The 17,126-nt window shown below is 39.4% G+C and overlaps 1 protein-coding gene across 1 annotated transcript in view; it reads right to left on the bottom strand.

Annotated features, from left to right (window-relative positions):
• The window catches only part of COL11A1 (collagen type XI alpha 1 chain), a 368,205-nt gene that overhangs the window by 55,333 nt on the left and 295,746 nt on the right, over positions 1 to 17,126 (bottom strand). The window contains exons 47-49 of the mRNA XM_054980352.1: positions 10,272 to 10,325; positions 9,291 to 9,344; positions 9,136 to 9,189 (exon numbers count right to left, since the gene is read on the bottom strand). Of these exons, the coding sequence (XP_054836327.1) occupies positions 9,136 to 9,189; positions 9,291 to 9,344; positions 10,272 to 10,325 (162 nt within the window). The remainder of the gene's footprint in view (positions 1 to 9,135; positions 9,190 to 9,290; positions 9,345 to 10,271; positions 10,326 to 17,126) is intronic.

Here is a 17,126-nt window from a genome sequence, read left to right as displayed (position 1 = left end):
CCTCCTTCCACAGAGCAGGGTCCTGCAGAATCCCTGGCCCCCCTGTGACGTCAGGGGCAGACTGCCCAGTGCCACGCCCAGCGGCAGCTGCGGCAAGCCCTGACAACTGCATCACCATGGCTTAGACATCTCCCAGTTTAATTGTTCACACAGCAAACTACCCTTTTGCAAATTACAGGCTTATTTTAAAATTTCACGTAGTTTCACAGCAATCAACTAGACTCACTAAGAATAAGGGTTTATATTAAATAACTTGTGCACAGGCAGCTGTGAAGTAGAAGGCTGCAGTGAACGTCAACTGGGCATGCAAGGGATCACTCTCAATTTCAAGTGGACTGGAATGTCTGCAAGACATTATATTGGATTTATAATACAGCCAAGTATTAGGAACTGGATCAACTATGAATTAATCGTAAGTAAATATATTCTATGAACCCAATTCTCAACCAAAAGGAAATGACCACAACTCAGAAGGGACTCCACCCCATTTCCAGTAAAGCCAAAGAAGCAATCATTGCTGGTCCTGAATTGCCTCCTCCTTTCCCATGCAACGATAGATAATGCAAGTCTTGTTTAAAAACTGACTGCTCAAAAGCATGAATTGTAATGCAACATATCACGTACAAAAGAGATTTGCATGTATCGAAAGAACACTGCGAAGTTAGTTTGATGAGATGGGAAATCATTTCAAAGCCTCCTTAACACTCCAATAGATTGTATTTTATTACTTAACTATATTAATCATAGCTTTAAATGAATGGCCAGGATCCAAAACATCATACAACTAGTTCCTCATGCTTCCAAGGGGGCTTTGATTGAATTTTTGAAAGCATCTCAAACTGCCCCTCCCCTCCAGATGCACACACCTAACCTCTTGTGAAACTGAGAGAACTTTCAGAAGCAATTCGCTTAATGGCACAAGGAGGGGCTGCTTTTCAAAGAAAAGAAAGTCAAAAATCATTGAACGTACTCAAGACCTTTGGCCTATCTATAAAGAAGCTCTTTGGCTTTCAGCTTTTACACTGATTGGCTGACTGAATGACAAAGGGTCTTGGGGTGGGTAACAGTTTTAAACAAAAACTGAACATATGACCAAAAATTATTAAAATATAAAATCTTAAATATGCTGCCATATTAAATGTGCCCATGACAAGCCTCCCTGGAATTCTCAAACAGAGGATCAAGAATCTGCTGGAGCTCTGCAAATCTGTAAACCCCATGTTTTTTAAACATGGTCATGTTGCTGCTCTTTGTTATTCTTACATAGCGTCAGCCTGATGATATATGGAGGATCAAAGTGATGCTAACTCCTAAGAAGAACATCTTCTCTATAAAAAGTACCTGTGTTTATAGGACTTCATTGTCACCCAGATTCTGAAAAGGACCAAAGTAGCCTATGCAAATGATGACACTAAGACATAGTGAGTCCTCTGATCATGAGAGGGGCAAAAATGCACTTGCTGGGGTGGTGAAAAACAGGTCAATGAATCAGAGTAATACCATGTCATCAGTGTAATATCATTTCAACGTGAGACTCTAACATTGCAATCCCAGGAAGAGTTACTTCAGTCTAACTCTTCTTAGAATTGCACTGTAAGCATGTAATCCTAAGAATATTTTCACGGGAGTAAGCCCCATTGACTAGACCTAGGAAAGATTGCACTATAAATCAGCCAAAACTTCACAATATGCAGAAGCTTAGTTTCATACAATCGGTGTAAAGTTGCTCAGGAGTCAGGATGAAGTATATGTTATATTTAAGGTGCCATCAAAAATGGCACCCCTCCCTATATACAGTTCTCTCAAGTAAAGGGTGCCATCTTGTCATGTATTTTCTCAAACAATTCGGCCTCATTGGCCGGAGAAAATCTGATGTGATGACAACGTGCTGTCAGCTAAGTGCACACATCATGGAGGGTTCTGGGAGAATTCAATGCAAGAACTTAGTTTTGTGGCAGTGCCTTATCTCCGGCAATGCACAGTTTCCCCTCATAAGACAGCATAATGACTACATAAAATAGCAGATAAATAGAAAGTGCTTCTGCTTGTGTTTTTAAAGCTGCATGAGAGGGGCCCAGTTCAGGATTCTTATGCCATGATTCAACCTATTCCACTATATTCTAATTGTGGGGAAAACGCCTTCTGGTGCCCCTGTGCTGTGCCATCTTTTTCCAAGCACATGGTGACTGTTGCAGCCTTGGCAGCTGAGACCAGTGCATGCAGTCTCCCTTTTAATTCCAGAGCATAAAACTGTTGTGTCTTCTGCTGCTACTCAGCAATGGATAGGGTAAAGCTTTAAGACGAGAATATCTGTACAGATTTACAAGAATAACAGATTTACAAGGTTAAGAGTTTAATTGAAAGATACTTAAAGCCTTGGAGAAGGGTGTGAAACTAAGGAATAACACACTTGTGTGGCCTTGTGTAGTTTAGAAGAGTTGTATGGCCTTATGAAGATTAGAAGAACCCATATTAATAGATACAATGTGTCAAGGCCCAGCTGCAGAGAGTATCTGAGAATGACAGGAATGTCCAGCTTCACAGAAGTTGGAGATACAATTCAAGGATGGGTGTATTGGATGAGAGCCAAAAGATATGTTCGAGACACTTGTAATGATGCATTTTCCATAGACTTTGTTAAGATAAAATGTAGAAAGTTTTTATACACTTCAAGAAGATGTTTCAAATACAGATAACCATGTCTCGTGATTGAAGTTAAAAGATAATTAGTTACCCAAGAATGTGAACCCTCCAGAAACGGGGACAGGGAGTTATTGTTAGGAGATGGTTCTGAAACTCTATAGAGATGAGAAGCTGAACTGATTGGTAGGGTTTTTTTTCTTAGAAGGGGATCTTTGCCTGTGACCTGCCTATCTTTGGGTAAGATACTTTCTTGGACTCATGTAATAACTCTCCTTAAATGATCTATGTAGTTATAAAAGATGGTATAATTTTCTGTTGATTAAGCTGGTATAAAATGCTGAATAATAATGTTTTAATAATAAATAATAGAATTGAAGCAGAGATTCTGTAATAGTGGTTCTTGTGTACCAGTAACAAACCTAAAACTTTATTTGTGGTGTACCTCTTGCCAAGAGAAATGATATATAGGAAAGCTAACTAGACACTTAGAGCATCTACAATGCATGCCTATATCTGAGTCAGGCCTGACCCAGAGTCATTTGGAACAATATAAAGCTGACATACTATCAAACCATCAATCTATCCACCCCAGAACTGATCTATATAATTGGGAGTGGCTGTCCAAACTCCCAGGCAAATATCTTTCCCCAGCTCTGCTGTCTAGATTCCTTTAACTGGACATGCTGGGGACTGAACCAAGGATCTCATGAATGCAAAGCACTGATTTTGTTTATAATATTTTCACCCCACATTCCTCTGCAATGAAGTCTCAAAGTGGCTTACAAGATCAATTTAAGAACATACAAATGATAAAACCATCACACAAGAAATTTTATGCTATGGACACTTCACACAAGCTTAATCTTAAATTAGCACTGAGAAACTGGCAAAATACAGGCTTCTAGGGAATAAATCTAGCTCAAGAGCGACAGTAATGTAGCCATGTCTGAGATTTAGTATTCTTTCTCTCCTTTTTATATGCTGGCAGAGAGCTTCCCTTCACCAGTTCAAAACAAAGTCAACAGGTTTCATTCTCATCCATTCTCCCTACCCATTTCTTAATTCCACATGCAGTTCTAAAAAAGTATACTTAGGGGAGAAGTTACTTTTTAAGATGTTTATGCTCAAGTGTAAGGGAGACTTTTTAGATTTCTTGCTCATTCTGAGAAAGCTGGAAGCATTAATCATTCAGGATGAAATAGTAGGTTCTTCTAGCAGCTGCCTTTGATCACTTTAGTCTGTACAACTGTGTGCACAGCAGAAGAAAACAACAGGCCAGTTAAAAATACATAATGTTAACTATGGCAAAAAATGTTTAGAGCTGGATGACAGATAAAAGAGACTTTAAACATTGGTTTCACAGAATGAGTTTCTCCTTCTGCACAGTCATGCAGTTTTTTATCTGATCGAACTTTGCTCACTGAAGTCAACAACAGCAACAATCCAAATGCCAAAAACTATTCTCCCAGTCTGTACAGTGAGCTATGAATTGTATTATCTTGCATGATGAACATAGCCTGAAGGGATACTTTAGGCCAAAACATGCTTCCTCTCATGAACCACAGAAAGGAAACTGGAAAAAAAAGCAATGTTATGATGTGGGGAACCTCACTGTTCCTGTAAAGTGGACTGCGTTGGCAAATCTATCTAAAAGTTCATTCGGGAGGAAAAAAATTAAAATCTTTGCATGGTTTCTAAGACACCAGAACCTAATTAAATCTTTGTTTTTAATGCATGCCCAGGAAGTCTTCTGTGTTTTTTACCTATAAAGTTTAGTTGTAATGCTAGGTATTCCTCTGTTACACAGACCTGTGTAGTATGGTTAGCCCAGAATCCATTTCTCTGAGAGGTAAACAAAAAAACCTGTATGAGCCACTTCCATCAAGCTGTCATAAGGTATTGTACTTACAATGTTCTCTGTTCCTCATCTCATGATACCAGTAAGTGATTTATTCAATAAGTAAGTAAAAAAAAAAAGATGAAGCACTGGGGATGATTCTATTAAGATGATAGGTTCGGCACACTGATAAGGTACCTTTGATTCCTTCTGATGTGATCTGAATAGAAGGGAAGTGTTGGCTGAAGGGAATTTTAGAAATGATGGCAGGTGGGAAGGGAAAGGAGTATGAATGAACAAATAATGTTTTCTGATGAATGCCAAAGGCAGTGGGACATATTATACAGAAGACTAAGAGGACAGGAAAACCTTATCAGCCGTAATAAGGTGAGTTACAGGTCTTATCTACTTTATTGCCTTTTTAAAAAATAAACATCTAAACTAAGTAGGTGCAGCTTCCATTGCATAGGAGGAACAAAGCACCTGGAGCTCTGAGAGTAAGAACAGCCTTCTTTCCCAGTAGTTATTAAGAAGTTGTTCATGACAAACTCAAATTATTTTGACTGGCCTGTGATTTCAGTCTGTGCTTCTGAATGCAAAGGTCTGACAGATCTTCATCTGAAGGTGCTCAAAAGTTTTGCAGTGCAGCAAAAAAGAATATTGGAAGGACTCGTTGTATGCAAAAGTGAACTTTTTAGATTGGACTTCAACTGTCAGAAGAGAAGTTCAAAAAGTTCAAAAGGGGCTTACTTCTTTAGTGTCAGGGTCTGTTTGTATGTTGTCTGAAAGGAAGCAACCTGAGTAACGCCATGTTTAATTCTTTAGTTGTTTAGTCTTCTTTTCCCTCTAGGCCCCACCACCTGCGAGGAGCCGTTTCCATGGGAGAAGATACTGTCTTATCTTTTCTTCAAGCCGAGTCGACCTTGACTAGTGTTCCCACAGAGAACTCTCCTGCTATGTGAACTCTGGGGGGAGGCTGGGCTCTGAGAATGTGAAATGTAACAACTTCTGTTCTGTATCTCATTCCTAACAATGCGTTGTTCAGCCAGGGTCTCAAATCCTGGAATATGGACGTCTAGGCCTGAATGCTGTCTTTCAAAATAAAACCTTTTGAAATCAAAAAACCTTGTCTTCTTGCAGAAGGGAATAAGGCAGACTCTCGTGTCTGGAATGCCATAGTCTGACATTTAGTAGAGATAGGCATGAAATGGGAAAAACGAAATATGCATTTTGTGTTGTGTCACATTCAATGAATCATGAACTTTCATGAAATTGCCCCATTTTGCAAAATGATTTGTTAGTTTCGTGATTTGTCAGAACCCAGGGCACTTCAATGGCTCCCTTCATACCCAAAGATGCCAAACTCACAGGGAGACTTCAGCAGACTCTCCTCCACCCACCCTCACTCAATAAGCCAGCAAGAACAAATGCTCTAAATAAGAATAATAGGAAAGAAGCTTAAAGGGGAAAAGGTAGGCCTCAGTCAAGCTAGACCCCAGAGCCAGGCAATGCCCTGAGACTAGGGTTGGGTGGGGTGGAGGAAAGAAGGCACCCTCACCCAATGATCTTCCCAGCAAGGCCAAGAGCTGAAAATAAGAAAGAGGCTTTTCAGTCTCTTTTAAAGTAACTGCGTGAAGAAACAATTATTATTTGTGATTCATTGAATACATTATTTTCCGTACATTGAACATTTTGCCTTTCTTGGTTTTCACCTTCTTTTAAAGTAGCAGCAAATCCACCCAAAAGCTCCCAATTCCACTCTTTCACTCCAAATCCCAGCAACAGGTCCTCCCTCTCTTGCTGTCTTCTGGAATTAAAAAGCACGAGGCAGAGAGCTGTGCCTTATATAAGAAATGCTCACATAGAGCAGAACAGGTCTCTGGTTGGCAGATAGACCTGCCTAACAAGGTTTGGAGGGATGAGATTGGTGTTCCCATGGCTACAAAAGGCCCATCTCCTCAGTTGCCTCAGAGAAAGGAACAGGAACAGGAGACATGAATATGGGTTTCCTTAGGCTGTAGTCAGGAACTCTAACAAGTAAATCACATTGGATCACAATCTTTTAGTCAATCAACCTCTTGAATTCAAATTGAAATTAATTTGAAATACAATTCAATTTGCGAATTCCCATGTCTCATATTTGAGATCTGATTTTGGTGACAGAATTCACTTTGATAAGGAGTGTGTGATAAGGAGTCTGTGTCCTTTTGGTAGTGACATCTAAACTTATTTCTAGTCTTGCAAGTTTATCAGTGACTTCTATGGTTTGCAAACACAGAATCTGTTTAGAAATTCTGGATTTGCAAACTGTACATATGAAATAGCCATGGGATTTAGAGATAATTTGGGCTGACAGTGTATCTTTTGTATGTAGATTGCATTTAAGTTTTGATGTTTAATTTGACACAGCAATCCATTACATAGTGACTTTCCATTATTTTTTCATAGGTGAATAGTCTTCTTATGGTGATAACTAGTTTGCACTGGAGACCTATGCAAACTAAAATTCTTGGAAACACTATCATTTAGCCAGAGGAGTTAGCCGTGTTAGTCTGTAGTAGCAAAATAAAAAAGAGTCCAGTAGCACCTTTAAGACTAACCAATTTTATTGTAGCATAAGCTTTCGAGAATCACGTTCTCTTCGTCAGATGCATGGAGGGCAGAAGGAAACTGGTCAAACATAGAGCTCTAATCATGTTTCACCATCACAAAATTCATTTTTGCCTCTTTAATATTTTTCACTACTTTAACAGTCTATAAAAGTATTGTCTATATCTGAGCTACATCATTCCCTCACACATAACTGGATGAAGCAGATCTGACTGCTAATCTTCACAGTGTTGTCAAGAGCAGGTTGGAAAGGAGTTCTGGTGAAATAGTAAAAAAAAGCTGAACTATTATGTTAATGTACATCTGCTATACGCCGCATGCAGGATCATAAATACAAAAAACCCTTTGGGATATGAGCTCATATACTCAACAAAGGCAATCTTGCAGCATCATTCCAAGTATTATTACTGTTGCAATGTCAGCCCCTCAATAAGATCCCCATGTTATTTTGTGACATGAGAAAATAGTGCTTGGATGACTTAACCCTGCTATTTTCTTGTAATGAGGTGTTCCTGCGCAAGATGTTTCCATGCAGAAAATAAAAGTTACCACATATACAACACAGAGTCCATGTTATGAAATGTTGAAGATTAGCATAAAGGCATGGTAGATTAGATTGCAATTTTGTTTAACAGAGAGCACTTTGCAGATAATCCCTTATACATGCTAAAGGAACAAGCATCTCCTCCCGACTCTGCCTTGAGTCATGAGGTATAGAAAGACTGACAGACAGACACAACCATGTGCATTCTCCTTTCTCCCCCAGAACAAACCCTATGTTATGGACCTGTGCTTGGGTCACGTTATGCTTAATGAGCATGGTGAAGAGGAACTATTCACTCTCTTCTCCAGAATGCATACTGTTAACCCAAGGAATGCGTGAACTGGCTTGGTTGCCTAATGAGCTATTTCTGTCTTACTTTATACTGTTTGCTCCCTAATGTAAGTGAATTGTAGTGGAAACAGTCGAAGATCACTTCTATGTTCTCCTTGCCATATCTCCTTGTCCTGCCTCTTTTTGATAACCTCTTCCAGTTACAGCTGAAATCCTCAAAGCATTCTTGAGGGAATATCCACAGCAGAAACGTTTTATATTCATTTTCTGCACCCATAAGAACATATGGTTTTAAATAGTTTTCAAGAACCCTGAAGGGATGCAGCTTCTTGTATGAAGATGGATCATGTCTAACCCCCAGACTTCCTTCCCCTGATGCGAAATTCACATAGAAGCTTAACTTGTGTGCTGTTTTTCTAAGATGTTTTGTGTCTGGGGTTGCTTCCCTTTGAATTTCACCACCAAATGCCCATAAAGAAACCTCCCTTGTTAACACACAATGTTTTCTCACCCTGGTTACATATTTCCAGGGAGAACTGCATTCTTTGGGAGATGAACTCTGATTACTCTGCTGAAGGCTGTGGCTCCACCCGCAAGCCTCAGACAATGCAGGTTGACCCAGCTCAAGCAACATAGTCCCTCATTCCAAGACCCTGTGCACTGGAGCACAAAGTAAGAACCAAGAATATGTTTCAGGCAAACAAGCAGATCACAAACAGCTTTGGAACCAAGCAATCTCAAGCAAAAAAGACACATACTCACTCTCTCCTTTGCCTCTTGCACCACTCTCACACAAAACTCCCCATTTAGTACATGCTGTTGGCACACTCTGGTCAGGCACTCCCCCAGAAAAAAAACATTGCATGTATTTTAATAAAGTTGGACGCTCTGGAAGCTCTACTGGTTTTCTTCTGGATTCTGATCACTCACCAGACCCTACCATACGTCTCCAAAGTTTCCTCTGTGTCCATGAGGGAGACTAATTTTGGTTTGTTGGTTATAAAGAAAATAAATCTGAAAGTGCCAGGATGCTGGTAACTGTGCCCTTAAGCAGATTTTGTACTTGGGAAATGACCCCCGTGTCTGAAAAATGCTCACATTTCGACACTACCAAGTAAAAAAAGAGTTGAAAATTGTTTGTATATACGTGTCCTTCATCATTCTGCTCCTGGTAATTAAAAAAAGAAAGAAAAATTATCTGTTTTCTTACCTTCTCACCAACACCTCCAACAGAGCCAACAGAGCCAGTAGGACCTTGGGGACCCTAGGATGATGACAACAATGATGGCATGTAAGTTGGGTCACATGAGATTTATTTTTTTAAAAATGAATGCAAAAACCATTAGAACGGTGATTCTTTCTTACATCAGCTCCATTCGGACCTTGAGGGCCTCTTGGGCCAGGGGGTCCAGGTGGGCCCTATAAGGGACAAAAAGAAATTCAACAAGTGAACAAGGGCTATAACTATGCTAATCACTGCAATATATCTAATTCTCAATGTGGCCCCATCTGAGGATATTTAAACCCAGAGACTCAAGCCATGAACAGACGAGATAGCTATTTCTGTAAACAAAAAGCACCAGGTTTGCTGAACAATTGGAAATATATATAAAAATACATTAAGCTCCCCCACGACCCAGTGACAGAAGCAGCACCTGTAACTTTAAGAAACAAATGCCTTCAGGGGCCATTGCTAGGCATCTACAACAGTACTGCCTGCCTACCAGCCTTGGTTTTTGTCGGTAAATTTGGGGGGAGGGGGCAAGGACCTTTCCAGGTCTGTTTTGGCCTTTGGGGGAGGACTCAAGGGGCCAGTCCTAGCAGCAACCACCAGGCTACCACATGACTTGCATGACTCACCCAGACCCAGCTGCTTGCTACTGTTCAGCAGCAGCCAGACAGCCAAGAAAAACCAACGTGTTGTAGTGGTTAGAGTTTCAGATCTGGGAGACCTAGGTTTTAATTCCCAGTCTTCTATGAAAGTTCACTAGGGGGCCTTCGGCCAGTCCCATGCACTGGACATAAAGTCACAAATAGAAATTTAAGATGAAATTAATGTAATCATAATATTTATATTTTAGATACTCTACTCAGTAACTATAAGATAGGATATAAATCTAATAAATGTCATAAAGAAATAAACCTAACAGACATACATATAATGGTGCTTTACTGCTTTTATTGCTTAGTGACACTGAGATCTTTCATGCTCTCACTGAACAGTCCACCCTCACCAGAAGATCTTTTGACTGGGAAGACGTAAGAGGAAAGGACTATATGGGAGAAGATATTCTTTGTAATATTTTTATGTCAACAATATACGGATAATTTTAAAAAAACCCATACCATTGGTCCAACATCTCCATTTTCACCTTTTTCACCTGGTGGACCAGGTAGACCCTAGTGATAGGAAAGATGAAGAAAGACATTACACAATTATTGAACTTGAGCAATGCTGTAAATTATTATCCCTTATAGGGAAATATCTGAACACCCATTTATATAGTTATCTATCAAAATGAATACTGCTCTGTGCTTCTGTAACAGTCTACTGCCACTCTGCCTGCTTCTCCAATTCCTCGGATTCCTGTCTATGTCTAACAAGAGGGAAAGTCAGACAGATAATGAGATCCTTATACAGGTGTTTATCAGGACTAGAATATTTGATTCTAACATACATGTGGTTCTAATATACATATTTCTGAATTTTAAAGCCAAATGCTTTTTCTCCTATTGACATTACAAAGAATGGAAACTGCAATCAATTTACATAAAAATAGAACACTGTAATTTACTATATGGTCCTGATTCCAAGGTTGCAAGACCCAAATTGTTTAGAAATAATATAGCACTATTAAAATATTCATATATTACTGTTAGCAGAATAAAGAAACTTCTGAAACGGACTGGTTACTAGATATTCTTCCATAATCCATAGTGTAGAAAATTCTAGTTTGGAGGAGTTTTGTTTCATGATTATTCTACATTCAGAGGAACCTGAGTAAGGTTTCAGTCCAAGTGGAGGATGCTTGTACAGTCAGACATTGCACAAGCCTTCTCCTCTGGTCCTTTCCAAGTGAGAACCACAAACTCCAACCCGGTTTTACACCTGCAGGGGAAAGATACATGGGGCTGGATCTAATTACTCCCTTTTACTGAATGAGCAGCCTTGCTTTGTTGGAAGAAGCCTTGCCCCATCAGGGGAAGACTTCTCATTTAGTAGAAAAGAACAGGTGAACCTAACAGGATTTCTCTCACTTCCTCTTCTTTCCTCCTTTTGCAGGTGCAAAAAAAGCAGCTTGGGGACAACAATTTTGAGTCCAAAAGATACCATAAGGGAAAGAGCTAAGCAGCCTTTCCTGATAGGGCTACAGCTTAACTAAGTTGTTTTAGGTTAAAAAACAGGAAAAAGAAAGTGTTCTATGTAACATAAAGCAGGTATCTGGGAGAGTGGGATATAATTACTCCCATTAAATAATGATATAAAATGTAGCTGAAGAAATACTTTCAAGATGGAAATAGATATTCATGAAAAGACAGGATTCTACAGTTGCCTGCAAATGAGAAATTTGCAGGGGAGAAGTGGTAGGAAGGAGAAGGTACTTCTCCCATTAACTTCCCCTCACAGCCACTTTTCCTCTTAGAAATAGGAACCCCAGTGTTTGAGCCACATTGAGGAAAAAGCAGAAATGCTCCTGGAAACCCAGTTCCAGCTTCATTGTATGTTAATATATTTTTGGCACACACTGTATCTGGTATTTCTAATTTCAATGATATTTATCTACCAGAGAAGCTCTGACTCAGCAGTTGGCTAAGAGCAGATCTTTTGCTCATAATGTTTTATACTTGAGCAAGATTAATGAGATTTTACTTATAAACCAGCCTTTCATTTTTTCCTGTTCTAGTGTTTTCCCCCCATAATGACCAGAATGGAAACCTGTATACAGTTGAGATTATGTGCTGCTAAGCCATGAACTAGACAAAATGTTGATTTGCAAGTCAGGTTGGGATTAGACATGGGCACGAACCAAATTTTTTTAACGAATCCGTGGTTCGGTGCCGATGATGATCCCGAAGTCATGAACCGCAATGGACATTTCCCGTTGCCGAACTGGTTTGCAGTTTGTGGTTCGTGGTGCTCAGAACGGCCCCCATTGCACTTAGAGCCCATATTCACAGGGAATGTGTAGCAGGCTCTCCTCTAGCCAGCACCCAAGTTTGGTCAAGATTGCAATAGGGATCTTGGAGTTATACCCTCTCCAATCCGAGGCCCCCAGGAAACTTGCACAAAAATCTAAGCTCAATTATACTCTCTCTGTCTCTCCCCAAAGGCTAGCAAGTAGCAAGCAACAGCTCTCACACTCCACTGCTCGCTGAAAGTGAAAGACAGCCTAGGAGCGCAGTGCTTTTTATAAGATGAGGTCCCATAGAGCAACGCAGGAGGTCTGCGTTTGGCCATCAGAGCGGCCTATCAGGGTTTGCAGGGATGAGATTGGAGTGCCCATGGCTACAGAACACCCCTCCCCCCCGGGTGTCTTCTCCCAGCTTGTAACCACTTTGCAGCTCCGTGGTTGGAAGGAAGACCTGCTGATCAAGGTAAGCTGGGCTTCCATTTGGGTTTCCAGGGCGACAGAAGGAGCGCAGACAGAGTTCAGGTATTCCCCCGGCTCCGTTTCCAGGGGAATTGATTGATGGCGCCTGACTGTATGGCTTCCCGAACAGCAGCCAAACGCACCAAACCAGGCTTCTTCCGAACGCTGGTTCATTTGCCGTGGACAATAACGAAGTGCCGGATCGTGATCGTGTGATCGCCAATTTCATGGGTTTTTGAAGTTCGTAATGCGGTTCATGCCCATGTCTAGTTGGGATACTCCTGACCTGACATGCCTGCCCTACAGCCAGATGGTAGCCCCAAGCACCATACTATTTGGATCAGGGCCAGGGGCCTCTGTCTTCTTTACATGCAATTTTCCCAAGATGAAATGACCCTGGGGATGTTATTTGTCCCTAAATGTACACTAAATGTTACCCACATAGCCTCACCACTGGTCTACTTCAGGTCTTAACCTTCTCCAGCCGAGGGGCCAGGGGAAGAGAATTCCAGTAGAATTACTGTTCAAGCAACCTGCATTTTTGTAAGTCTGCAACAACCTCACTTGGCCACCTTTTCAGGGAACTTCAAGGTATCCTTGCTGTAGCCAAGAGGCAAAGCAGGAAAAAGAGGTAGGCAGCATTAGAAGTGTGATTTCCCATATGCTTTAAGTTTTTTTCTTTTTGTTATGGAATAAGCACCAATGACGCAACTTCCACTTTTTGTTAGTGTGCAAACAGTTCATCCATTTCACCCTCTAATTATCTGGAAGGTTAATAGACTACTCTGCATTTACAGAAAAAGCTATAATGGATACTAATATGCATACTGAAATATATCCATTGATTGCAACAGATGCAGAATGGCACAGTCAATGCATTCTTGTCTCATTATCAGTTTCTAAACAGGAGATAATGGCAGGTGTTTTCAATTATTTAAAGAGGCACTAAATGCCCGTCTTGTACTGGATGTGCAAAACTAACTCTAACATTCAAATGCTTCGCATCCATTCAGAAGTCCAGTGCACTTGAATTCTTAATTACTAGGAATAAAAGTCTGCCTCCTTTGTTAAATACACAATTTATTAAATGGTTTGCTATAGACCACTACCTTTTTATAGCTTTAAATATGGCCTGTTTTTGAAATTCAAGAAACCACAATGAAATGTATCAAGACTTTACAATGTTTCTTTGTACAAATATGAAGCCCATGGTTCTGCTTGGCAGGAACATCAGCTCTCTGTGTGAAACACAACACTGCCTTTGGATCCTTTCTTCCTCAACATAAAATCCTCAGGGTCTCACCACACGAGACAAAATATACTCGAATTACACAGGTAATTCAAGTGTATTTTGTAATTCGAGCGTATTTGAGTGTAATTCGAGTGTATTTTGTCTTGTGTGGTTTGACCCTCAATTGGAAAGTTTGGATGGGGAAATAGGAAGCATTCCTACTTGGGGAAGAAAGTACCAAAGAAGAGAAGGGGAGGAAGAAGACTACACTGGGCCTACGGCAATAAGCACACAGCTGCATATGCACAGGGAAGGGGGAAGAATTGTGCTCTGAATTATAAGGAAAATGTTAAAATAATGTCTGACAAAAAGTTAATGGATATAAAGATTATTCTGAGCAAAGGGTGCACACACAACACACACACAAGTTCACCTTTGAAATGGCTTGGGTTATTGCTTTTTAATAGACTGAAATGTAATATGAAGGAACTATGCAAAATTTAGAATCCCATTTTACATAAATTACATGCACAACTGGCACTCCTGCACTCCCTTCAACTCAGTGGGAATTTTGCCTCTGATTTCAATAGGAGCAGCATCACACCCTTACTGATCCCATTCTTCAGAAGCAGGCACAATACCAAGCCATTTGTGACCGATAGTCTCTGAAGGAAAATTTTAATACCATTTGCACATTCAATAACTGATATGTTCAGCTGCTAAAATTCTCCACTTTACGAAATTGAAAAGATTGGGCTTCATAGTCACCATGATAATGTGCCAGTATCTGCTGACTGCAATTTCACATTGATATTTAAAACTGGGTGACGTATAGCCTGATCAGGCGCTATAGTTAAATTGGTAACCTGGGATTTTAATAGATCGTAGTTCTATTGAAGTTAATGGCTCCACAATTGGCTTAAATGGCAATGATGGCACTTAAATGGCACTTGATGGCAATGGCTGTTAGCTACTTATTTTTGGAAATAGATGTATCTACTTCATACCTTCCATAGGGACAGAGCTGTGATATTTAAGCAGATAATATATATAGTATTATTGGCTGTAATCTAGCAAGGCAGCATCAGGTATTCACGTTTGGCCTCTCCACTGATACTTGCGGAAAAGGAAAGTTGAGCTGCACATCTGTACAGTAGGCGAGAGGCTGTGTGGTTGTATATGAGATTTGTGATCAGGAGGGACCACTACTTTTCAAAGTGTTTTGTAATAATTAAATTATCTTAGTTTTCTTCATTGGAAGTTTTCTTCATTGGAAGTAAGCTTTATTAGTTCAAGAGAGAAGCAAAAAGGGGGGAAATGACAATTCACACTGATATAGCTCAGTCATGGATGCATTTCCATATCTAGAACAAATCTCATAAGCATATATTTTTAAAAGCTGTAAGAGACATTTGCTCTTAACAGACAATACGTAAGACACATCCAGCCATAACTAAGCACCCCTTAAGTTCAATGGCGTTGATGTAAATATGTCTTTACTTCTCTCAATGAAATCAGTGGAATTAAGTTCTTAATTTTGTCTGAATTGTGTCAATGTATTTTGGTCCATTTTTAAAGGCATATAATAAAGTACATTACAAAGTAGATCCAGTAAGGTTAAAAGGGTTAGGACAATTGTAGCCTTATACAATCCTAAGAATGGTTTTCTGGGAGTAAGTCTGAATAGACTTCATAGCAGACCTGCTTAGAATTGCTCTCTAAACGTTTTGGGTGAATAATCGACTACAAATCATTCATTTGTATGTGGGACTGACAGAAAGGTAAAGACCCCTGTGTTGTCGATATAAGTAGCTCATCAATTACAATTTGCTGTCCTGACAAACACTAACTACTTACCCAACAGTTTGTTATTAAGATTTATTAAGCCAAAAACTTGCCTTTAGTAATTCAAACACAGGCCCTCAGTTATTCTGAAAGTTCCATCCAGATCGAACAGCATCATTAATGGCAATGGGAGGGTAGGCATGCTTAATGTAAAGTATGCTGGTATTTGTCAAATCACAATCTTCAAATACAACCTTGCAGACAATTAAACTGAAATATTTCCATCCCTAATCCAGTGGACTTTGTACATTTGGTTAAAAATGGACCCAAGGAGAAATGGCATTTAATTATTATTAGTACTAGCAAAATAGTTTTATTTTTATTTAATATCTTCATACATGCTTCTCCAGAAGTGTTCAAAGTGAGATGCATACAAACTTAGAATAAAATATGATAGTACAAGTAGTAAACAGCGTAATAATCTAAGATGACAAGGCATAACACCAGTATTATAAAAATAAAATGTAGCACATTGAAAACAAATTTTAAATCAAATGATTCAAAATACATAAAATATCATATTTAAGTGAGAATGCAGCTAACCACTCTCAGGCATTCCAGAAAAAAGTCCTTATTAGCTAAGTATGTACAAGCCAGTGGAAGGTTTAAAAAGATGTATCTAAGGCAAGGAAGTTTGGCAGTATTATTGAAAAAAATCCCGGCTTTTTAAGGAATACTACTTTTTAAAGTAGTACTTTTTATAAGTACTATGAAGTCAATTTCATTACATTTGGCAATATCTGATTATTGTGAAATATTATAATGAGAAAACGATAAGCTGTACAAGGGCTTCGGGTTGCTTTGATGAGAGCCACATTAGTGACTAAAAAGGAGCTCTTCATTTCTCAATGGTCCTTTATTATGAATCAGAGTGTATGGAATCCTGGTGAATGGAGACAGCACACTCAAAGACAAATGAGATTCAGGGAAACATAATTTTACTCAAGCACACTGCTCATTTGCTTGCGTCTCATATGAATAGATTTTAATGTAAGTTTCACAAATTTTAAAAACATAAATGTGAAACATATTATTTCTTTTAATACAGACCAAATTTAAATTTCATTAAAACATGAAAAAAAGAAAATCATCTGTAATGGACATTGTTAATGTCACCATGAATTCTAGTACTTTTCTATATAATACTAGAATTCAAATGATTGCATTTTTACAATTGAGCCTTTTCACTTGTAAACAAATAGAAAAAACCTGGCTTGCCTTTTGTATCAAAAGTACCTTTTTGCTTGTTCAAAGAAAAGAGGGTTGAGCCCTTCCATCAAGTGTGGCTGCGCAAATTACAACAAACAGCAACATTCCAGAATGGAATGACTGGATCTCCTTTTGTTACTGATAAACCTGGGAGGGTCAGCTTCACAAGGCTCAGACTCATGAGACTAGTATAGAGGCCATATGACTGATCTGTAAGTCATGTGGACAGTAACAAGTCTTCAATCAAGAAAGACCATCTAGCCCAGAATTCTGTATACAGAATTGGCCAACCAGATGCCTCTGGAAAACCAAGAAGCAGAGCAG

The sequence above is a fragment of the Eublepharis macularius genome, chromosome 5, assembly GCF_028583425.1.
Source record: "Eublepharis macularius isolate TG4126 chromosome 5, MPM_Emac_v1.0, whole genome shotgun sequence".
Classification (NCBI taxonomy): Eukaryota; Metazoa; Chordata; class Lepidosauria; order Squamata; family Eublepharidae; genus Eublepharis; species Eublepharis macularius.
The sequence above is the reverse complement of the archived record's forward strand: the minus strand, read 5'-3'. Positions and strand labels throughout refer to the sequence as shown.